The following is a 24169-nucleotide window of genomic DNA, read 5'->3' on the forward strand; positions in this document are numbered from 1 at the left end:
AAGCTTATACAAGTTTCCAATCATGTTGAAATGTATACATGAACTTATTATTGTAATCCTTGATCTTTAGCACTTCCTGTGATGTTAATTGTCCAAAATAACTGACTGGTATGTTCTCTTGGTTTTCCCCTTGGGATCACATATTTTTGTTGTTGGTCCTACAAGCCTCTCCACTGAACCAAGACTTGACTAAGGAACAAAACCACGTGATCATTTCAATAGGTGCAGACAAAGCATTTGATAAAATCTAACACCTTCAAGGTAAAAGTACTCAACGAGCTTAGAATAAGGGAACTTTCTCAACCTGGTAAAGAGCATCTATAAAAAACCCACAGCTGACATCATATTTACTGGTGAAAAACTGGATGCTTTCCCCTTAAGGTCAGAAGGAAGACAAGGATGACCTCTCTCACCATTGCTATTCAACATTGTACTGCTTCTAATGCGGCTTCCAGTTGGTTGTATGATTTTGTCTCTCAGTCAAATCATAACTCAAGGAGAGGTTTGTAGAAACCAGACCCAAAATGTGTGACCTAAAGGGGAAAATTAAGGGTAATCTAGCCAGGGCAGTTAGGGAATCAAAGACATCCATATTGGAAAGGCAAAAGTAAAACTATTTTTGTTTGCAGATGACATAATCTGTTATATAGAAAATCTTAAGGAATGTGCATGCACGCGCACGCGCGCGCGCGCACACACACACACACACACACACACACACACACACACCCTATTGAAACTAATAAATTCAACAGGGCTTCAGAATAGAAGATAAATACACAAAAACCAATTGCATTTCTATGCATTAGCAATGAATATTCCAAAAGTGAAATAAAAAAATAATTTTATTTACAACAGCATTAAAAAGAACAAAATACTTAGTAATAAGTTGAACAAAGTAAGTGTAAAACTTGTACATTGAAAACTATAAAACATCATTGAAAGAAATTAAAGAAGATCTAAGTAAATGGAAAAACATCCCTTGTTAATGGATTGGAAGACTTAATATTAAGATAGTACCTCCCAAATTGATCTTCCAACTAAGCATAATCACTATCAAAATCCCAGCAGATTTTTTTTTCCAAAATCAACAAGTTGATCCTAATGTTCATATGGAAATGCAAAGAATTCAGAATAGTCAAAACAATCTTCAAAGAAGAAAAAAGTTGAAGAACACACTTTTCTTTTTGAAAACTTACTCTAAAGCTACAGTAATCAAGACAAGTGTGTACTGACATACGCGTAAGGATAAACATATAGATCATTGGAATAGAATTGAGAGGATAGGAATAAACCCATACATTTATAACCAATTGATTTTCAACAAGGATACCAACAGGATTCAATGGGGAAAGAATATTTTTTTCAACAAATGGTGACATAACTGGATATTCACATGTAAAAAAATGAGATTGGACTCCTACCTCACACCATGTATAAAAATTAACTCAAAATGGATCAGAGCTGAATTTAAGAGCTGAAACTACAGAATTCTTAAAAGAAAACATAGGTGTAAATCTTTGTAACCTTGGATTAGGTAATGTTTTAAAATATGACATCAAAAGCATAAATAGCAATAATAAAAACAGATAAATCAGACTTCATCAAAATCAGACTGTACAAAGTGAAAAGACAAAAGGGAAGAAAATAGGGCTGGCCGAGTGGCGCGTTGGTTAAGAGCTGGCTTGGGATGCCAGCTCTGTGCAGCAGGGCCCTGGTTCGGATCCCACATGGGGGCCAGTGACACTGTCCTCTATAGCTAAGATGATAAACAACAGCTCAACCTGGAGCTGGGCTGCCGTGAGTCGACAGCGTAGGCTGCATGCAGCCCCTGTTGCAGTGGGCTACCATAAGCTACTGTGTGTGGCTGGCAGCCAGCGTGAGCAGCTGGCAGCCGGTGTGAGCTGCCAAGAGCCGCTGTGAGCGGCCATCCAGAGGCTGGCAGCCGATCTGCCTCACCTGGGAAGAGTGCAATGATAATACCAACATGGGCCAGTGAAGCAACATCCCCCACAACTAGACTGAAGAACAAAAGGACAGCAACTTGTCTGTTCCCCTTCCCCGACTCCCCAATGCTGTTCCCCTCCCTGAATTCTGCAATAAAAATCTTTAAAAAAAAAAAGGGAAGAAAATATTTGCAAATCATATATCTGATGAGGGACTTATATCTAGAATATACAAAGAACACTTAAAAAACTCAACAGTAAAGAGAAGTAAGCCAATTAACAAATGGACCAAGGATTTAAATATACATTTCTCCAAAGAAGATCTACAAATGGCCAGTAAACACAGGAAAAGATGCTAAATATCATTAATCACAGGAAAATGCAAATCAAAACCATGCGATACAATTTCACACCCGCTAGATGACTATAATAAAAAAGACTGACAATAACAAGTGTTAATCAGGATGTGATTAACAAAATTGGAACTCGCATGCATTGTTGGTGGGAAACAGTTGGCAGTTCCTAAAAAAGATAAACATAGAGTTACCATATGACCTAACAATTCCATTCCTAAGTGTACTTAAGAGAATTGAAAACATGTTCACACAAAAACTTTTGTTGATGTTCATAGAAGCATTATTAATAATAGACAAAAAGGGAAGGAAACAACCCAAATGTTCATCAACTGATAGATAGATAAACAAAATGTGGAATATCCAAACAATAGACTATTACTCATAAACAGGGGTAAAGTACTGACACATGCTACAACTTTGACAAACCTTGAAAAATATGTCAAGTGAAAGAAGCCAGACACAAAAGGCCACATATTATAGGATTCCATTATATTAAATTTCCAGAATAGGCAAATCTATACAGATAGAAAATAGATTAGTGGCTGCTGGGGGCTTCTGTGAATAAGGAGTGACTGTTAATAGGTATGAGGTTCCTTTTTAGAATGACAAAAATGTTCTCAGATTAGATAGTGGTGATGGTTGCACAACTGTGTGAATACACTAAAAACCACTGACTTGTACATTAAAAAAAAAAAAACAACCAAGCCGTTTTCTCCTTTCTCCCAGGAAGTTTGGGGCTGACATCCTCACTGTGCTTTCAATAAGCCCTCAAACATCCTCGTTCCCCTTAACCAGCAGAGCCCCAAGGGGCTTCAGTGGTTGGCGAGAGTTACCCACTGGTTGTGTGTTAGAGTCGGGTTCAGAACCTGCTCTGGCATGCTGACCCTCAGAGGTGACTGCCATCTGTACCATTACCATAACCCAGGATCCCAGGACCTGAAGCCTAGGTGCCCAGGCCTCTGCTAACCACACTTTGATCTCACAGACTGGCCTGGTAACTGATTCCCAGGATGTCAATTTAAGTGGATTTAATATTGCAAAGGATTTGAGAGAGGCCAAGTATCATTGTGATTAAGAATGTGTGCTTTGGTGGAAAATTAGTGGATAGATAGATGGATAAAGAAAATAAGGCAAATTTCAACTTTGTTGAGTCTAGGCAGAGAGGGTACAGGTGTTCAATGAACTATGCTTTCAACTTTTCAGTAAGTTTGAAATAAAAATTTGGGGAAAATTTGAACAAAAAAAAAAGGTGGGGTTTGGAAAAAGACAGGCCTTGTTCAAATCCTAATAAACTTACTAGATGTACAAAATTTGGACAACTAGTCAGCTTTGGAGCATCAACTTATTTACGTCGTGAAGATAGTAATAATTATTTTCAAACTATTATTTGTTACACTTTGATGTTTGTATGTAAAACACCTAGAATAGTCTCTGGCATTAGTAGTCTCTCAATAAAAGGTAACATTAAAACAGCTATTTAAGAAGCTGTGTAAGCTGTTCTAGAGCCTCGAGAAACAGGCTGGGAGGAACAAACTAGATTGGAATCATTTCTAAATATGCTGATTCCATATATAGTATAAGTGCTGATGATGTTTTTTTTCTCTCTTTTTCATAGCTTTTCTTCGATATTGCAGGAAACTGTGAAAGAATTAGCCCCTCAATGTGATGTGACGTTCATGCTGTCAGAAGATGGGAGTGGAAAGGGAGCAGCTCTGATCACCGCTGTGGCCAAGAGGTTACAGCAGGCGCAGAAAGAGAACTAGGAGCCCCTCAGGGGTGGGCCCGATACGCCTTGGATAACGACCAGCCTTTCCGCTGGCAGATAAGGTGGTCAGGGACCAACAGGCAAGATTCTGGCTGACTTTACCTTCTAGATGGCTGAAAGAGAACCCCAACCTCTCGGGTATTCTTAGCATTTTGTTACTGGTTTTCAAGGGCAGTAAATGATATCTCTGTTGGGCATATTTGGGCCCAAGATAGACAAACTTGTAAAATCAAAGCATGTGTGTGGCTCGAGAGATCCCCTTCCAGCAAAACTTTCAGTGGATGTTGACCTGTCTGTTCTCTATGGCTGTGGGTCTTGTGGCTGCTGGACTTGGCAATGTATGTGCGACCTGCCCATGTGGCCTGGCTGGTTGAGCTCCCACTGGTATGCTGCAGCCATCCCTGTAGTAAATTGGGCCCTCTACTTGTGGCTGCACACTCAAGAGGGCTATTGACTCATGTAATAAATCGGAGACTTAATCTAACGTGTCCTTAACTTGTCATGTTGGCGTCATGTGAAGAGAGAACAAAGACTTTGGAGTATTCAGCCCCAGGATGAAGAAGGATTGATTGCCAGGGAGACTTGCAGGAAGCTTTTCACTGTCAAAGGGAGTTAAGTCAGCACCCTGTAGGATTTTGTTTCTCAATGTGTGTGTCACCGGGAGGGGTGCTGTTTGGGGCACCTGTTTTTCATTTTACATATGGTTTGTGTTGCTGTTGTAGATTGTTGTTTGAAGGACTGTTGCTTATATGAAATCCAGTAAATGAATAAAAAATATTTGATTTCCCAAAAATCTTTGCATGAAGTATTAATATTTCACCTGGGAAGCTCGCTTGGTAACTTCAGGCTCTGCTGTGGACTAAGGGGCACAGAGAGTCAGGAGTCACAGGGAGCATTTCTCCAGTCCAGACTTTCTACCAACGGGGAAATATATGGAATATCTTCTACAATATCTTTCACAGATTATCCAAATTTTATTTGAATGAATACTTCCAGTGACTTTATTACGTGATCCCACAGTCTAAAAGGGTGAGAGGCATGCCAGGTCTGGGGACAGATGAGGGAATTGAGGTTCTCTGGGAAATTTTCTTTTCATACATTTAGTAATCATGTATGGAAATACTGCCGTGGGCAGGTCCTAGATTAACCAAAATGAACTTTGTTGTATTTTAAGTTTATACCTCTTTGGAGAGAGGTTGTATGGTTTTGTTACATTTATCTTTTTGAATTTTGAGGTTATTCCTCTTTGGGGAAATGTTCCACCTGATCAGATTTTGTCTTAGTGAACCCCAAACTGTGTTGCCCTTGTTATCTTTCCCCAGTTTTCTCGTTCCTTGGTAAGACACCTCCAGCTCCCAGTCCCTCTTTCCTTTGGTTCTGCTGGGGTGTCTCTCCCTTTGCATCTGCCTGGAGAGATTATCTCTCTGGCCAGAGATTCAGGTCGCGGCACCCCCATGTTCTCCCATGACCTGGTCTCTCAGGCAGGGTGAGGACGTCACCCAGCTTACTTGCCTTCCAGTTCTGGTCTCTAACAAAAGAAAGAAGCCCCCAGGTATCCAGGCAACCTTGTACATTCTGACTAATTGTTAGCATCGTAGAATCCTTGAACCATTTGGAGCTGCAGAGAGGGCAGACATCCATCTTGCTGTTTTTTGACAGGTCAGTCCCTGAAACACCTGGGATGATGGGGAACTAATTTATCCATGCTGGGCAGGACTGGCAACCGCACAAGGTAAACGTTCCCTATGAATGGACCCCACAGACATTTTCTCTTGGGAAAAGCATCTCCATCTACATCTAGTCCTGTGGTTACTTTCTCCCTGTAACTTTTTGGCTAGGAAGAGCTAATGAACATAGATTTTAGAACTACATTTCCCCTATGACCTTAACTCTGCAGAACAAGTGACCTCATTCCCATTTGTCTCCAGAAAACTTATTCTCTCTCCTTCCCATCAGCTGAATGGGTGCCCATGAGAAGAAAGACTCATTTTTGCTAATGTCCGCAATTTCTACCACAGTAGCTGGCATTGAGTAGCTATTGGGCAGTTCTCTAGTTGAATGATTGAATAAATGAATGCTCAGACAAGCATAGGAATGAATTATTGCTCTCCTTTTAAGCTCTCCATTCTAGCGCCTCACCCAATGGGACTTGAGAGTTACATTTGTAGATACTCTATAAGTGATGGTTCAATGAATGCTAAGTTCTGTTCTAGGCACTGAGGACCCAAAGAAATATAAGACACCATTCTTGCTTTGGGCTAGCAAGGAAGGAAAGATATGTAAATATCTGCAATACAATATGGTAAACAGAAACAAGATGAAGATAGAGTTTCTAACCATGTCTTGCATCCTTTTGATCAGAAGCTCCCAGTGTGTGTGTGTGTGTGTGTATGTGTGTGTACGTGCGCCATAAACCCCTTTGGCAATCATGTGAAACCTATGGATCTTCTCACAAAATGTTTTTAAATGCATAAAATGCCTAGGATTACTAAGGAAGCCAATGGTATTGAATCAGTTATTAAAATATTAAAGTGGTGATTCAGTAATATATGTGCTCATTTATTAACACATTCTATAACAGGGTTCAGCAGGAACTGAATAATAACCATAATTTTGAAGTCCTGATGGTATAAACAGTTTTTTGAGACATTTGCAACAACAGCTCAGGTATGAAAATGTCTGTGATTTCTCCCAGAGACAAAGTCACCGTTGCTGCTGATACTATTGTTGCCCACATTCATAATGGAAGGAAATGCTAAATATCAATGAGAGGTGACCGAACGTGAAGTTGTAACTTTTTCACAGAAAAGTTTATAGACTCTGGGGAATTTAACCAAGGGGACCCAGGTTAAGAATCGCTGACTGAAATGTGCTAGTAGACCTGGCCTTCTTTCAGGGGTAGCATCTTAGATGGCAGAGAGACGGGGGTTTGGAGAACGGGCATGCTTCCGGAGCTTCAATTTCCTCATGTGAAAAAGGAGAATAATTAACAGCCTAACAAGTTTATGTGAACTACACCAGCTGCATATGTAGACATGTGGATAAGCTGTAAGCCACTTGGACATGTGTAAGGTGGCTGTGTTATGGTTGTTGCTGTTGGTAGGGGGCCCATTTTATTATTGGTATAAGCAACTCAAACATCAACGTGGAGGTCCTTCCAAGCCTGTTGCCCAGAGATGTGGATGGCTAACGAGTGACAATGGGGGACACTAATTTCACACACCCACTCCCCTCTACCTTCATTGGCTTGATATTCCCTCTCTTGCTGTTTCAGTTGAAATTCCTGGTGAACTAAATTTTCTTAGAGGAAGGAAGGGACCTGGGAGAAGTTGAGTAGGTAGGGATTTGGTAGCTCATATTGAGGGTGAACTTGGAGGGCATTTAGTGTAGAAGGATTGAATTCTTTTCTGGTCCAGCCAGGGAGAGAAGCTGGGGAGAAAGTGAAACTCTTCATGGGTTTTTTTGTTTTGTTTTGTTTCGTTTTAATATGAGAAGGAAGGAGAGACAGGGAGAAAGGCAGGTCATTGACAGTGGTTTGGGGGATTGGCCTACAGAGCAGGGATGCACTAACACTGCAAGGGACAATTCCAGGGGGTATCGTTCACATCATAGTCCGTATGTGAGTCACTTCTGTGGTAGCTAGCATGGATTAGAGTGGCCTTTCCCAAAGTATGGTCTAAGACTAACTAGATGTTTCCAAGTATAATTCTCAAATACAGGGGCTCACTTCCCCATCCCACATGCTACAGAAAGGCCTATCTCTCACCGTAATATTTCAGTAATTCCTGAAGCGAGTGCTTGTATCTTCCAGTTACTCCTCTAATCCCGGCTCCAACTTGCTTCTCTCATCTCAACTGCTCTCAAAATTCCTGCAGCTGCTGCCTCTCTCTCTGTTTGTGCTGATGTATGGAACTGTTCCTTCCTCTTTGATTCCCCCAAACACCCTTAACTCAAGGCCAATGTCTGGAACAGACTTAACTAAAGGTTTGAGGATTGTGGAGGGAGCCTAGTTCACAGAATGGGAAACAGTTTAAACATGAATATTAGATAATAAAGTTCCCTGATTATCCCCACCCCAGAGAATTTCTCACTGGCTGTCGTTCTCCATAGGCTCTGCTGGCTACCGTGTTCTATGAATTCTTTCTATTTTCTCTGGAGACTTCTTTCTCATATTCTCCTCTCCTCTGAATTCTCGACAACTTCCATAAAATAAAAATTCCTCTTGTTTTATTTTACAGAGCAAGTGACTCGCCTATGGCATCAATCCACTCCTAGGCCAGCCTTTCTCATCCAAAAAGAACCCTTTGAGGTATTTTGAATTAAAAAAGGTGATTTTTCTCTCTAAAAGGAATTATTCTGTTCCCCTTGAGTCAAGCTACAGCAAACTTTATTCCCTGACATACAGCGAATTGTACATATTTAAAGCATATAATTTGATATGTTTTGATGACATCACCACAATCAAGGTAAAGAACATATCCGTCACCATCAGAAGTTTCCTTGTCACCCTTTGTCATCCCTCCTTCCCACCTCTACTTCCTCCTCCAAACTCCGGTAACTATTGATTTGCTCTCTGTTTCTGTATTACTTACTTCACATTTCCTAGAATTTTATATAAATGGAAGCATACAGTTGGTACACTTTTTTGATCTGGCTTCTTTCACTCAGTGTACTTAGTTTGAGACACGTTCATGTTGTCGCAAGCTTGTTTCTTTTATTGCTGAATATTCCAATGTGTGGATATACCACAGTTTGTTTATTCATTCACCTATTCATGGATATTTGGGCTGTTTCCAGTTTTGGGTTATGACAAAGCACCTATGAATGTTCTATGCAAGTCTTTGTATGGACATACACTATCATTTCTCTTGGGTAAATACCTAGGAGTGGAATAGCTAGGTCATTTGGTTAAATTTTTAGACAATAGCCAAACTATTTTCCAAAATAGTTGAGCCATTTTATACTCCCATCAGTAGTATATGAGAGTTTGAGTTTCTCCACATCTTTGCCAACACTTTGATTTGTTGGTCGTTTTAATTTTAAACATTCTAATAGGTGGCTAGTGATATATAATTGTGGTTTTAATTTGTATTTCCCTGAGGTTTAACATCTCATCATATATTTACTGACCAAATGTTTTTCTTCTTCTGTGAAATGCTTTATTCATGGCTTTTACCTATTTTTAAGTGAGCTCTTTGTTCCTTTTTTTATTGATTTGTAGGAATTCCTTATATATTATGGATCTAGTCCTTTGTTAATTTTATTTTATTTTATTTTATTTATTTTTACCTGAGCCATCCTGCCACCTGTTGGCAGCTCAGCGGCAGCTCAGCTCAGTCTGGGCATCGAACCGCTTTGCTCAGAGCTCGCATTCTTGAGCGAGCTCTTAACCAACTGAGTCTTTTGTCAATTTTAGGCATGTCTGATCTCTTCTCATTTATAGCTTGTCTTTTTATTTTCTTTTAGGTTTTGATTAACACAGTCTTAATTTATTTATTTTATTTTTAATTTTTTTTAAAGATTTTTATTGGGGAGTTGGGGGATGGGAACAGTGCTGGGGAATTGGGGGAAGGGGAACAGACAAGTTGCTGTCCTTTTGTTCTTCAGTCTAGTTGTGGAGGACGTTGCTTCACTGGCCCAAGTTGGCACCATCATTGCGCTCTTCCTGGGCGAGGCAGATCAGTCACCGGCTTCTGGATGGCTGCTCACGGCGGCTGCTGGCGGCTCACGCTGGCGAGCATTATGCTTAAGCTAAATAAGTTAGAGAAAGACAAACACCGTATGATCTCAATTATATGTGGAATCTAAAAAAAAAATGGAATCATAGATCCAGTAAACAGATTAACGGTTACCAGCAATGGGGGCGGGGAGGGAAAGGAGGGGAGTTAAAAAGCATAACAAAAGTAATGGAAAATTCTAGTAAGGTTACTATCTATAAGATCAGTAATAAAAGTCAATTTCATTTCTTTGCATAAGCAACCAATTAGGAACTAAAATTCTTTTAAAGGACTTAATTTATAATCACAACTATAAACTATGTAAGAATAAATCTATGAGGAAAAGAAAAGAGTGCAAGACCTATGTAGGAAATTACAAAGCTCTTGGGAAAACATTAGAGAAGACCTACATCAATGGAGAGTCATCCCATGTTGATGGCTGGGAAGAAACAACATCTTAAAGAGTTCATTCTCCCCAAATTGATCTATAGAATGCAATGCAACATCAATACAGTTATCAATAGGGTATTTTTTGTTGTTGTTTTTTTGTGGAATTTAATAAGCTATGCCAGTATGTCATCAGTAGAAAAAGGAGGGATTATTTAAAAAACAGAGCTTGCAAACCTATCTATACGGGAGGAAATGGAATTTATTTCTAATCACACCACAGATAAAAAAATCATCTCCACTTGGACTAAGAACTAAATGTCAAAAACAAAAGTAAATTTTTTAGAAGACAATACTGTTAAAATCTTTCTGACCTTGAGGGTACGGAAAGATTGGTTAAACAAGACACAAAAATGATTACTTTTTAAAGAAGATTGCGAATTTTGACAATATTAAATTAAGACTGTGTTGGGCCGCCCGAGCGGCGCGTTGGTTAAGAGCTGGCTTAGGACGCCAGAGGGCCCCAGTTCGGATCCCACCTATGAGGGCCAGTGACATTGCCCTCTACAGCTAAGATGCTGAACAACAGCTCAACCTGGAGCTGGGCTGCCAAGAGTTGCCGGTGATGGCGTAGGCTGCAGCCCCTGCTGCAGTGGGTTGCCTTGGGCTACCGTGTGTAGCCAGCAAGTTCCATCCATGTTGTCACAAATGGCAGAATTTCCATCTTTTTATGGATGAATAATATTCCATTGTATACAGATACCACATTTTCTTTATCCAGTCATCCACTAATGGACACATAGGTTATTTCCATGTCTTGGCTATTGTAAATGTTCCAGTGAACATGGAGGTACAGGCATCTTTTGAGATAATGATTTTATTTCCTTTAAATAAATACCCAGAAGTTCTATAGGAGTATTTCTGTTGTCTATTTTTTCTCTTGCTTGTGGGTCACATTTTTTTACTTTGTGTGATTTATGTATCTACCTATTTATCTATCTATCTAGTATATTGTGTATAATAGCTGTAGAGTCTGAAGTAGATGATAATAACTCTTTCTTCTTTGAGGCAGCTAAGATGATGGATTCATTTCTTCAGTCCAGTCTGATATTGAGCTGTATCAGTTTACCTTTAGTTTCATATATCTTAAGAGTGATGCCTATCTTGTGTTTATTGCAGGTCCTCCCTTCAAGCAGATTTCTCTTTCCCAAACATAATAATATTTCAGGAAATATTTCTTTGAATTTCTAATCTAGCCCCCAGACTCCTCTACTGCCCAGCACTTAGCAAAAATCCTGTGGGGAAACACTGGCAGGTAGGAAAAACCAACTATGCGTTTGAGGCTTCTCCAGATTCTACTTTGTCAAGCCAGCCCACATGGCCGTGAAAAGCTGGCTGGTTTCTCATTCTCTCTCAGAGCACGTTTGCCTCTGCTCTGACAGTCCAATCTCTACCAGCCCATGTCCAGACTCAGCAAATGCCCTCAGAGCGGAAAGGAATAACCAATCTCCATTCACCTTGGAAGAATTCTTTCTGCTCTGGAATTTAGTTCCATTAAACTTATTAGTAATCATAGCTTTCCAGTGTCTCTAAAAAGAAATATAATTTCTTCAGTGTATTCGTTTTTTTTCTAATTGTTAAACAGTGAGTACAGTGGTCTGCTTCTACCTTCTACATCCCAACCACCAGTTCTAAATACTTAAAATTCCCATTATGATTTCTTATTTCACTCATTTGAAAGAGTCTTAAGTTTATTATAATTTCCAAAAAATATATATAATTATAAATTAATATAATTCCAAAAAAAGTAAGTTTTAAAATTTATCATTTTGTCATTAACTTCTAACACAATTGTGTCTTTTTCATAGAACATGGTCTGTATTAGAGCTTGTCACACTTTTTGTGTAAAGGGTCAGAAAATAAATATTTTAGGTTTTGTGGGTCACACGATCTGTACCATTATAACATAAAAGTAGCCACAGACAATATGTAAATGAATGGATACAGTAGTGTTCTAGTAAATCACTATTTACAAAGACAGGTGGAAAGGCTGGATTTGGCCTGTAGGCCATAGTTTGTTAACTCTTGGTCTATATTTTATTATTTAGGAATCCGTAGGCTTGTTTTGTAAATAAAGAAGTCCCTCTAAGATTCCTTGTAATACTGGTTTGGTTGTGATGAACTCCGTTAGCTTTTTCTTGTCTGGGAACTTTTTTATTTGTCTTTCAATTCTAAATCACTGATTCTATCCTCTGCTTCATCTAGTCTGCTGGTGGTTCCTTCTAGTGCCTTCTTCATTTTAGTTACTGTATTCTTCACTTCTGACTGGTTCTTTTTTATGGTTTCTATGTCTTTTTTTATGCTTGCTATATCTTTGTTGAAGTTCTTACTAAATTCTTTGCACGTCCTTATAACCATTGTTTTGAACTCTGTATCTGGTAGGTTGCTTGCTTCCCTTTTGATTAGTTCTCTTTTTTGAGTTTTCTTCTGTTGTTTCATTTGGGATATATTTCTTTGTTTCCTCACTCTGGCTGCCTCTGTTTGTTTCTATGTATTAGGTAGAGCTATTATGTCTCCCAGTCTTGGCTAGGTGGTCTTATATAGTAGGTGCCCTGTGGGTCCCTGGCACAGTCTCCCTAGTCACCTGCTCTGGGTGCTGCAGGAGTGTCCCTTGTGTGGGTTGTGTGTGCCCTCCTGTTGTAGTTGAGTCTTCATTGCTATTGGCACATCAGTGGGTGGAATTGACCCTCAGCCTGATTGGCTGTAGGGTTTGGCCCCATCCACAGCTTATAGGCTGCTGTGTGTGGGGCTTACTCCACGGAGGGATGTGCTCCAGCGGGCTGTGGTGCCTGTTGAGATCATCCTCTGGGTATGCCACTTGTAGGGCTAATTCTCTGTTGTGGTCTGAAGCCAACTTCCAAGTATGTTGGTTCTGGGGCCTCTTGCAAGGGGCTCCAGTGGGAGGCCCACTACCTTGAATGGCCAGAGACTACCTGGCAGGAGCTACAAGGTGATCCGTACTTGTTCGCTGTCTGTGTTAACCCTGGAGGCATGTGGGAGAGGCCACACTGTGAACTGAGGATAGCTGCCACCAGTACCAGGCCTGGGGTAGCTCTGCAAAAAGCCAGGACACCCCCAAGGCCTTCTGCTACCTGCCAGGTCCCTTAAGGTTCAGCCCCTGATAAAGCCTTGTGCAATATACAAGTTGGGTGAGGAAGGGTCTCAGGGCATCACCAGAGTGGGAAGAATTGCGGTCACCAGGTTAATATAGACTCTGCTTTGGTGCCAGTGCTGAGCCTGGAGCTACTCAGCAAAAGTTTTAAAATATGCTGAGGCCAGTTGCCGCCCACCTGGGTCCTGCAGACTTCAAAAGTTTTTTAAGAAATAGTACAATGTGGCTGGGGCTGGCTGCTCATGGAGAAAGTGGCTCTGGTTTGGGGCAAGTTGGGTGGGATGGGGTCTCAGGGAGTCATCAGGGTGGAACAGCAGTACTTACTAGGCCAATCAGATTCAGATTTGGCCTGTGGGGCTGGGCTCAACACAGGAAAGATGGCTCCTGGCTGCACCGGAGAGGGCCCCACACAGGAAAAATGGTGATTGTCCTCCAGCCCTTGCTTTCCAGCACCTTAGTCTGTCCCCATATGCCTCCAACACCCCCTGAGTTACTGTCCCTCCACCGGAGCCCAAGGTGAGTGCCTGTGAATGAGAGAATCTGTACTTGCGCCATTTAAGAGGACGTCTGGGATTCCCCCAATCATCCTACCTGGATGGTTGGAATCCCCACTGTTTTTCACAGCCACATGTTGTGGGGGCTCTTCTTCCTGGCAGCAGTACTCTGGGCTAGGGACGCTGGTGTGGGGCTGGGGTCTCTCACTCCTCTGGGGAAACCTCCATGGCCGAGATATCACTCCTGGTTCTCAACTGCCACACGGAGGTTTGGGGCCAGCCCATTTCAGTCTCCACCCCTCCTACCAGTCTCGATGTGGCTTCTTCTTTATATCCTTAGTTATGAAACCTCTGTTCAGCCAGACTTCAGATGGTTCTCCAGGTTGATTGTTCTATATTTTAGTTGTAATTTTAATGTGTTCACAGAAGGAAGCAGGCACAGTGTTTATCTACTCCACCATCTTGGATTTCTCTGAAGAAGACAATTATTTTAGCATGCTTTCATGTACTTTGGTCTCTCCTAGTCCTATAGCCCATCGTTTTGACATTGTCTAGAACAGGGGTCAGCAAACTTTTGAGACGCAAGAGCCTCCAGGGGTCAGCAAACTGTGGTTCACGAGCTGCAGGCTCTGAAGTAAAATTGAAAATGAAAATAAAACTATCAAAGTTTTATTTATAAGATTTTTAAAGGATATTATTCACATAATGGTGATTATGTAAAAATATATTTATGGCTCTCAAATAATTTTAAAATTGTTGTGAGGGACAGGATTGGCTCTTCCAAGGGGTTGGCAAACTTTTGAGACGGAACGTACCCAAAGAGCCACATGTGGCTCGCAATTCGGTTTGCTGACCCCTGGTCTAGAACTTCATTTCTGTGTTATTATTTACAAACATTCATTTATTTGACTGCTTTGTCCAAAAGTCTTTTCAAGGAGAGCCTTTATGTGGAAAACTGAGCATTTATGTGCCTGGAAATATTACTATGCCCTTATATTTGAGTGATAATATAAAAGTCTAGATTCAAGAATCTTTTCCTTTAACTCATTAAATATAATGCTCCATTGTTTTCTTATCTCATTGTTGCTGTTGAGAAGTAGTCTGGTTCTTGTTCCTTTTTGGCTGATATGCTCTCTCTCCAGAAGTGTTTAGAATTTTCTTTGTTTTGCCTATGATATTCTATAATATGGGGTAGATTTTCCCTTATGTCTTTTATTTAGTACTCTACGATCCTTTCAATATGAGGTCATTTCTTTTTCCTTAATTGTAGAAAACATATCTGTTTTTTCTCCAAATCTTTTCTATTTTTCTTACTATTTTCCTCTTTTTTCTGGAACTCCTGTTATCCAGGTGTTAACACTTCTAGCCTCCATATGGTTTAACTTTTCTATTTCTTTTTCTTTTTCTATTGCTTACTGGGAGAGTTCCTCAAGCTGATCTTCCAATTTAGCAATTCATTCTTTAGCTGTATCCATTGTATTGTATCTGTCTGTTATGTTTTTGCATTTTATTTTCTTAACAGTGTATTTCAAAGAGCAAAAGTTTTAAATTTTAATAAAGTCTAATTTATTATTTTTTTCTTTTATGGCTTGTGTTTTTTGTGTCCTACCTAAAAATATTTTTGCCTAATTTTCTTTCTTTTTGCCTAATTCTCGATTATGTTATTTATTCAACTATCTATGTTTTTCACATAAAATATTTATAGTTTTTAAAATAATTTTATATCTTATTTCATGTTACTCTCCTTTATCTCATTAAGTATATTTACCATCCTTATTTTGTAGCCTCAGTCTGCCTGTTACACTATTTCTGCTTCAAATGGTATATGTTGTCTAGCTCGTTGATGTTCTTTTCAGATAGTTTTGTTCCTCAGATGTCTAGTTAGTTTTGCCTGGTGAATTTATATTCACCCAAGGGATTACCCACTGCTTTCTCTTGGAATGTATATTGGGTCAGAGCCTAAGGCTGGACTTTAGTCTGAGTCAGTCTCAGTGAGCTTATTGAGAGGGAGAAGGAGAGCCCTACAAAATGGAGAGTCCTGGGCCCCCCAAATCTGCGTGAAATACCCCTGTTAGCCTCAAGTGTCTCCCTTTGTCAGGGTTTTAGAGATTGGCCTTTAGCCTCTTAGGAAGAAGTAGTGCCTAGAGGAGAGTCTCACCGGATTATCATCTACCAGCCCTTGGGACGGGTAAGCAATGCTGGAGGCTAGTCAAGCCTCACCTGTTCTCCCGGCTTTTTACCCAGGCAGGACTTATGCCCTGATGTTAGTCCATGGACCCTATACTGGGGTCTGAAATATTCCTGCCCCTAGTGAAGGAGAAGGAAGGATTGTCTTAGGTTATGTGCAAGGAGAGGCAGGCCCAGATTTCCAATCACTCTTCTTTAAACTACATCATTTTTCATCTAAATACAAAAACAGACATTTCATATGGTGTAATTGACACACATGGATGTAGTTGTTTTTGTTTGTAGCAATGGTAATAAAAATGGAATTCTACTCTACACATTAGTCTGTATCTAGCATTTTTGGTTTAACAATGTTGACGTAAGAAACATCCAAATCTGTACAGAATTTTTATGAGTTTATCTGAGCAAAACTGACAACATACACCGGGGAGCAAGATCTCAAATGCTCCTGAGAATAACAGTTTTGCAGCTTCCTTTATGTATTTAAAATTAAAGAGGGAAGTAAGAAAGATTACATGGAGGTGGGGGAAAAGCAAAACGGGGATTGGATTACAGGATAGTTAACAAGATTATGTGCTGTTTTGAGAGCTAATACCCCTTTGGAGTGTTATTACTGCTGGTATTTCAAAGGTGTGTTAACCTAGATTCACAAGAACAATGGACAGAGCTGGATTAAAATCTCTCACTAAAGGAGTTAACAGGCTTGGGGCCTACCCACCCTGGCCTGCCCGGTTAGGACCTTATGATCAGGTCACCCTGTCAGGTTGCTTTCCATAGAACCCTGGTTTTTTGTCCACAACAATACATCCTGGATAATGATTATGATTTATGTCGTATTTTCTTTTTTTATAGCTCCTTATAAGCCTAAGTAAAATATGATTCATAAGGTATCACAATGCTGATACAAAATTTGTTTTACAGTGAACTGTGGAGGGACAGAGGACAGGGCTGGGCACAAAAATAACCATGATGGTGGGATTAGGGCTGAGGGGGAAGAAGAAAGGCGATTGACATTTCCCAGGGAAGCTGGCAGGTTAGCCAGCATCCCAGCATCCCAGCATCCATCTTGGAAGCACCCCGCATTTCCTCTGACACCTAAAGCACCTACTTACTGTAAAGCACTTACTGCTAAGGCTGCCGGGCTCGCATATGGTGGGTATATATGTATGTGCTTAATCTGTGTTTTGTCTATCAGCTCTTTGAGAGGTTCATAATTCTACTCTGCCCCCCAACCTCTGCCCCTCAACCACCTCCCACCACCCATCACCCACCCACACCCTTTCCCTCCTGTGCCTGGTACATAGAAGGCAGCACTCACCGGAGCAAACTGGAAATCCTTCTCTCCTCTCAAAGAGAACTAGAGCTGTGTAGTCAGTCTCTGAGCGTCAGATTCCAGTCTGTCTAGATTTCTGTGTCTGTTTGTGAGATCGGGGAATGCTTAAGCGGCAAGGACAGGGTGGACTGCCCTGGGATTGAAGCTTGGATCAGAACTATTATTGCACAGTGTCTGGAGTTTTGCACAAAAGAGAATTGAATTGTAGATCAGCTGGGAGGTTATTGTGATAGCCCTGGTGCCCTGTGCCTCCAGGGGACTGGAACCCTGTGGGAGCACATAGCTGACATTTTTTTGCTTGAGATTAGGAAGTCTTTTGCTTCCTCTGTGAAGAGGCTTGAATTCAATGGACTGTTGTAGTAGGATGAAGTCTTTTTTTTTTTTTTGTACAAATGAAACAGTTGGCTCTAGTTGTTACAAGGTGGTGGGCAGATGAGCTCTCTCTCTCTCTGTTGGTGAAAAGCCAGTTTAAGAGCATGTGGTCACATTTTGGTCCCACATCATCAACAGCCTAGAGAAGCTGTGATTCCAGCCTTAGAGGAGTGAGCTTTCCTCTTGATGTGACTCTCCAAAGACCATCATTACAGCGAGAAGTGTCACAGTCTCATTTCATAGTAAGTTTCTTTGGACATTTTGCTTTGGTTGGTAGGTTCCCTGTTATCTGTCGCTCAAGGGCTGATGTCATTTCCGGATAGTGTTGTCTCTAACCACCTTCCCAGGCTTGGGGGACACTGATGGGTGGTGAGATGACTAGGCTGAGGTATGTCCCTGTGTCGTATTTCTTCCTGGGCTTCAGTCTGGCTGTCTCTGAAATGGGCTGATCCGCTGTGCCCTCTTCCTCATGTTACAAAGGATGTTGGGAGAGCATGACAGTACAAGCGCGAAAGAGAGTTTAAGCTGCTCTTTTATACAGTGATATCTTGGTTTGCGAACATATTTGTTCCAGAAACAAACTACTCGTATTGCAAGACATCACTCGTTTACCAAGTTAAAGTGTATTAGAAATGCTTGCTCGTCTTGCGGAACACTCGCAAACCAAGTTACTCGCAATCCAAGGTTTTACTGTACTCTGCCACCTGTTGTTTTCTCTGAGTTGGGTCTTTTGTTAGCATGTTCTTTGGGGTAGAGCTTGTCTAGGGTTGACTTTGGTTTCTCGATTGAAGAAGAAATTGGGTAGCCCAGTTGCAGGTAGACTAAGGAGGGTGGACATTAGATATGCAGAAGAAGGACCTCAGAATGACACAAGAAACATGTTCTAAAGGCTGTTTCCTCCAGAAACGAAGTAGATCCTAGTCTGTGAAGTAGTTAATACCCATGAAAAGCACTGACAGTTTAAATACACAGTCCAACAAAATTCCTTCCTCAACAGCTAACTCATGAAGGTAGGACTTAATAGAAACCACATAGGAGATGTGTCAGTTAGCGAAGGAGGCTTGGGTCAGAACTAGGATCAGATCCTGTGATCTTTACTGAACTTTCTCTAGAAAGTGGACTAATCTGCAAAGCCACCCTCATGTCAACAGGCCCTGCTGAAGGGTGCATGTAATTGAAGTTTCTATCATGTTCACCTTGCTTTAACAAAAGCATTTATGTCTAGAGTCTTCTCTTATACTTTGATTGGTCAGTGATTGAATCCAGAGAACTAAGGCCAATGGAAGGAAGATTTCATCTTAGACATAACCAGCCAACAATGGGAAAGGCTGCTTTGACGGGCGAGATAACCACCTACTAGCTCTTGTCTTCGATGGGGGTAGGAGTGGGATATGATGTGCTAGGTTCTTTTCAGTTCTCAAAGAATATGCGTTTAGCTCCTGGAGTCTCATCCTCTGGGTGATTAATCTCTGAATTGATAAAATCCTTGTATTTTATCCCCCGCACCATCAAATAACTTGGCCCGTTTCTCTCTACAGTTGCAGACCCCTATCAGGCCTTCCCTCAGAATATCATCTATGAATTTCTCTTCCTTGTGGAGAACAGGAGAGAGCGGGAGAGAACCAGGATCTATTATACTTTTCATGAGTGAGTCCACTTGACTGTAGGCATCTAGAACATGGCTCTCAACTTTAGCAGGCCACAGTATGTCCAGGAGAGCTTGTTAAGCATAGATTGTTGGCTCTGTCCCACAGTTTTCAATTTGGTAGGTCTGGAGCCTGAGAGTGTACATTTATAACAAGTTCCCAAGTAATGCTGCTGCGTGGACCACACTTTGAGAACCACTCCCCTTGAGGATAGAGACACAAGCCATCCTTTGTAGTAAGGGCCCAAATCCGGAGGGGGACAGATTCATAAGTATTAGGGTGCATCCTCCTCCTTTTCCTGCTTTCTTCTCTATCATCAAGGCTCACTTGTGCCTGCCTTAGGGACCTCCGAAGAAAACTCTGACCCGGAGCAATGTGTGCAGATCCAAAGTCACTTCCTTTAGGAAGCCTTCCACGCACCTTCAGAATTAGATGTCATGGCTCCTTCGTGAATGTTACCACACACAATTCAGTTTGTAATTGTTAATTCGTGTGATTTCTTAATTCATATCTCTCTCCCCCAGAAACTATAGGCTCTACAAGGGCAGGATTTGAGAATAGTAGGAAAGAGGTGAGGTGGTTGAGTTGGGGAATGGTGGTGGATCGCCCCCAGGATTGTGGAAGATAGTGCAAGAACAGGGGTTCTTGTCCCCAGAGAAGCACCTCAGGAAGCGGGAGGAAGGAAGGAGGTGGCCTGGGGCGTTCACTGGGACTTTTGGCTCAGGTCTACCCCAGCTCTGTCTGGCACCAACCAGTGATTTGCCTTCTCTCTTTTTTCTACAAACTTGAGCATTTCATTTCTCCACAGATTTTAAAACCTGAGTCGTTGTTACTACCTCTGAGCTACTTGCTAGCTCTCAGCCCCAGCTACTGCACCTATAAAATAAAGAGCTAAAGCCACAGGATGGGAGAGCACCGACTTTAAAACCCAGCTCTGCTACTGCTTCATTTCCATGAGCGTGTGACTTAGCTTCTCTAGCTGAGCTTCCCTGGGCATATGCAAATGGTTTCCACTTCCTGATATTGGGAAGCTGCTAGAGTCCGTGCACGGGAAGTTTTTAGCACAGTGCCTGGCATACATGAGGATTCAGTGCACATGAGCTACCATTGTCATCATCGTCTTTATTATCCTCTTCACCATTGTCACCATTCCTGTCCTTCCCTCAACCCAAAGGTTCTGTGAGGTCTCAGTGGGACAAAGAACTTCATAACCATAAAGCACTGTCTGAATGTCACGGGCACCCAAGTGCCCTACCCTCGCCAACAAGGCTGCAGTAACACACCCTTAATTGGAAACCTAAGGCCTGTGCCCGCCCTTCTACAGGATGCCAATGCACGATCTCCAACTTCTAGTCCTTTGGTGGCTCTTGAAATTATAACAAATGCATTTTTGTTGTCCCTTTCTGTTCTAAGGGCTCCAACTAACCACTAGAGAGTTGTTATTCAGAGCACTGTTCCTGAGGAAGAAAAGACCCGAGACACCCACCCACACCTGCTTTGTGCCAAGAATCTCCAGTTGCGTTGCAAGGACAGCATATGTTGGCATTTTGGAAAAATGAGACTGAGACCAAGTGACGAGCCTGCAGAGGTGTCTCAAGTCATCCCAAGGCAAGTGAATGGGTGGCTGAACCATGGTGGTGTCACTCCTCCCTGAGCCAGACCCTCCCTAGCCTTTTGCATTAGGTAGCTTCCTTCCTTCTCTGTAAAATAAGATGAATCAAGAGATAGCCAAGTCTCCTGATCTCAAAAGGAAGATCCTGGAGTTCCAATCCACTTACTTTACTGATGAGGCCCAGAGAGGGACAAACATTTTCCCAGGGTAACGCAGTGATTTGTAACTGGACCAAAATTCACTCCAGTTAGGTCTTTTGGCTTGAAGTAACTGGGCTAATATACAGTGTGATTCATTTTATTTTATTTTATTTATTTTTATTTCTTATAGTGCAATTTTTTTAAAAGGGCAAATGTTATGCTGTTATTTATCACAGCTTGATAAGTTGTAAAAAGCCCCTTTCCCCAGAGTACTCATTTGCCCATCTCTGTTAACCTCCGTGTCTGAATTGGTGCTCTGCTGTTGAGGGAAAGCAGTACAGTGATTGACAGTACAGGAGCTGGAGCCAGCCTGTTTTCAAATCTCAGCTTTGCTACTTCCCAGTGATATGACCTTGGAAAGTTACTTGACATCTCTGAGTGTCAGATTCCTTATCTGCAAAATGGGATGATATTACTGATAAGAGGTTCTTGTGAATGAATACTTTGAGTTGTAGTAATGCCTGACAAATAATAAGCACTCAATAAATGCTAGTTATGATTACCTCCAAGTGAGTTGCTTAAGGAAGAGATGGGAATTGAATTGATGAGGGAGTGCATGCTCCCGGAAAAGACGCTAAACTGATAGATACAAAGAAAGCATAGTTGGAAATGGACAAGGAGTCCAGTTTTCAGCAGAAGCAAATGAATTGTGGATATTTCTGTTATTAAAATGCTGGAGGGCTGGCCGAGTGGCTCAGTTGGTTAAGAGCTCACTCAAGAGTGCAAGCTCTGAGCAACAGGGTCACCGGTTCGATTCACAGCCCGAGCTGAGCTGCCACTGAGCTGCCAACAGGTGGCAGGATGGCTCAGCTAAAAAAAAAAAATGCTGGGATATCAGGATCTGTAAATTTAGGTAAATAACACAGGAAATGAAGCAATTTTGAAATTGTGTGATGATGGTGCCTGTGCCAGCTTTTTGAGGGGAGGACAACACTTGGTTTATAAGATGCTTTAGATTCTGAGGAAGGAGTTCTAGAGAGATCTGTTTAAGTCCCACAGAGAACACCAACGGGCTTTCAGGGCAGTGGAGTGATGGGGGAATGCCAGCTCCCAGCATGGAGTAGGGTGTGCATGCAGAATGGAACCATGGGGGCGGGGGGCAGTGGAAATGACACCGATGGCTACATGAATTCTAGACCAAACAGTCTTTTTGACAAAAAGCAAAGCTGCTTTGAATGACCTTGAGAGTGCTCTGGGACAGTCCTGAGGGCTCCTTTCTCACCTCTACTCCTGTCTCCTGGGTAACAGTAGGTAGTGAGCTACGGAACAAGGAGATGATAGCATAATCTTCTCTTGTCACACAACAGATCCATGGGGACTTTAAGAAATAAATGCCAGTGGGAAACATGTAACGTTTATTCTCTAGAAGGTTGCTTTGTTGATCCACAGCAGCGTTTGGACTAGACCAGGGAAGCTGCCTGGGTATCAGTAAGCAAGGCAAAAATGCATGTGGATTTTGTTGATACACTGCTTTGAATGCTCATGGGCAGCTGGGCTTCTGCAGGCTCTCCTTGCAGAGGGCCTGGAGCCGGGGAGCATACGGTTTACCCCACTCCAGCTTGCTGGAGGCCGAGGCTCTAGGGGTGGATGATATGACACAGACTCTGCAGGAAAGGCAGCACGTGCAGTGGAAAGAACATGGACTCTGGAGTCCCTAAGATCTGAGCCCACGCTTGTCTTCTCATATCCTGGTGTATGACCTTGGGCAAGTTCCAATACTCCTCTGAATGTCAGCATCCTCATCAGGATCAAGTGAGAAAATGTATAAGAAATTCGATGCACAGTTAGTGCTCTGTGAATGTAACTCTTTCTTCTTGTGGCATTATTAATGATTATTGGGCAACAAAGTTTTTTTGCTGCCAGCTTCCATTCAGGCCATGCTAATAACTCCCTTGAGAGATCCAAGTAGCTGTGTGGATCTTCACAATGACCCTGTGAGGTAGACAGGAGAGTGTTTGCTATCAGGTGACACTGAGGCTTGGAGGAGTTAGGCATCTTCCCTGAGAACATCTAGGTAACGTGTGGTGGACCCAGGCCTAGAGCCGGCTCTCTGACTCCTAGTTCATGGCGCTTCCACTTCAGCCAGCTCCTGGAGGGCAGGGACCAGCTCCCTGGGGCTCAGTTATCTGCAGCTACCTTGGGCTCAGCTAGGTGGTTGTAAAGGAAGAAACATTCCACCAGGTGTCTCCTTCTCATTTCTCACTCTGAACCCTTCTCATCACCAAATGTGTGGGGTTTCTTTCCCACACCAAGCAATTCTATGGCACCGTCTGGGTATCCTATAATTTAACTCAGTTCTGACACTGCCTGCCTTGAGATAGCATCAGATACCACAGGTTAATGGCTCAGTCCTATAAGACTGAGATGCCACTACAGATGCCAATCACAAGTCCAGGTTTTCACCTGTGCTTTTGACCAACTGGCTATAGATTAGAGGCTCCTAAACCCCCTCCTCATGTTTGATTAATTTGCAATCCAATTAAAAAGTGGACAAAGCGGGCCGGCCAAGTGGCTCATTGGTTAGGTGTTGGCTTGAGAGCACCAGCTCTGAGCAGCAGTTATTTTATAAGCTGGAGCTATTTGAGGACAAAATAATAATATAATACATACAAATATGTAACAATAATAAAATATAATAATAATTATTATAACAAAAGATTTGCCCATTGCTCTTATCACTTTAAAAATCACAAGGGGGGCCGGCTGAGTGGCTCGTTGGTTAAGAGTTGGCTTGGGGTCCAGCCAAGTGGTGCGATGGTTAAGAACTCGCTTGGGATGCCAGAGGGCCCTGGTTTGGATCCCACATATGAGGGCCAGTGACACTGCCCTCCACAGCGAAGATGCTGAACAACAGCTCAACCTGGAGCTGGGCTGCCATGAGTCGCCGGCGATGGCGTAGGCTGCAGTCCCTGTGGCAGTGGGTTGCCATGGGCTACCGTGTGTAGCCAGCAGCCAGCGTGAGCAACCAGCAGCCACAGTGAG

General features: G+C 42.0%; 1 protein-coding gene across 3 annotated transcripts in view; it reads left to right on the forward strand.

The window, feature by feature from the left end:
• Positions 1-20977, forward strand: part of HKDC1 (hexokinase domain containing 1) — a 56786-nt gene extending 35809 nt beyond the window's left edge. The window contains exons 18-20 of one of the 3 annotated variants that reach the window (XR_002122001.1): positions 3918-4205; positions 5727-5799; positions 20789-20977. Coding sequence is in view for 2 of the 3 variants with exons in the window: in XM_019625102.1 (XP_019480647.1) it covers positions 3918-4065 (148 nt within the window). In the remaining variant the exon portion in view is untranslated. Of the gene's footprint in view, positions 1-3917; positions 4869-5726; positions 5800-20788 lie in introns of those variants that run through there. The other 2 variants (XM_019625102.1, XM_019625089.1) reach the window with 2 other exon arrangements.
• The last annotated feature ends 3192 nt before the right edge of the window (positions 20978-24169 follow it).

Source organism: Hipposideros armiger, unplaced genomic scaffold (genome assembly GCF_001890085.2).
Source record: "Hipposideros armiger isolate ML-2016 unplaced genomic scaffold, ASM189008v1 scaffold_15, whole genome shotgun sequence".
Classification (NCBI taxonomy): Eukaryota; Metazoa; Chordata; class Mammalia; order Chiroptera; family Hipposideridae; genus Hipposideros; species Hipposideros armiger.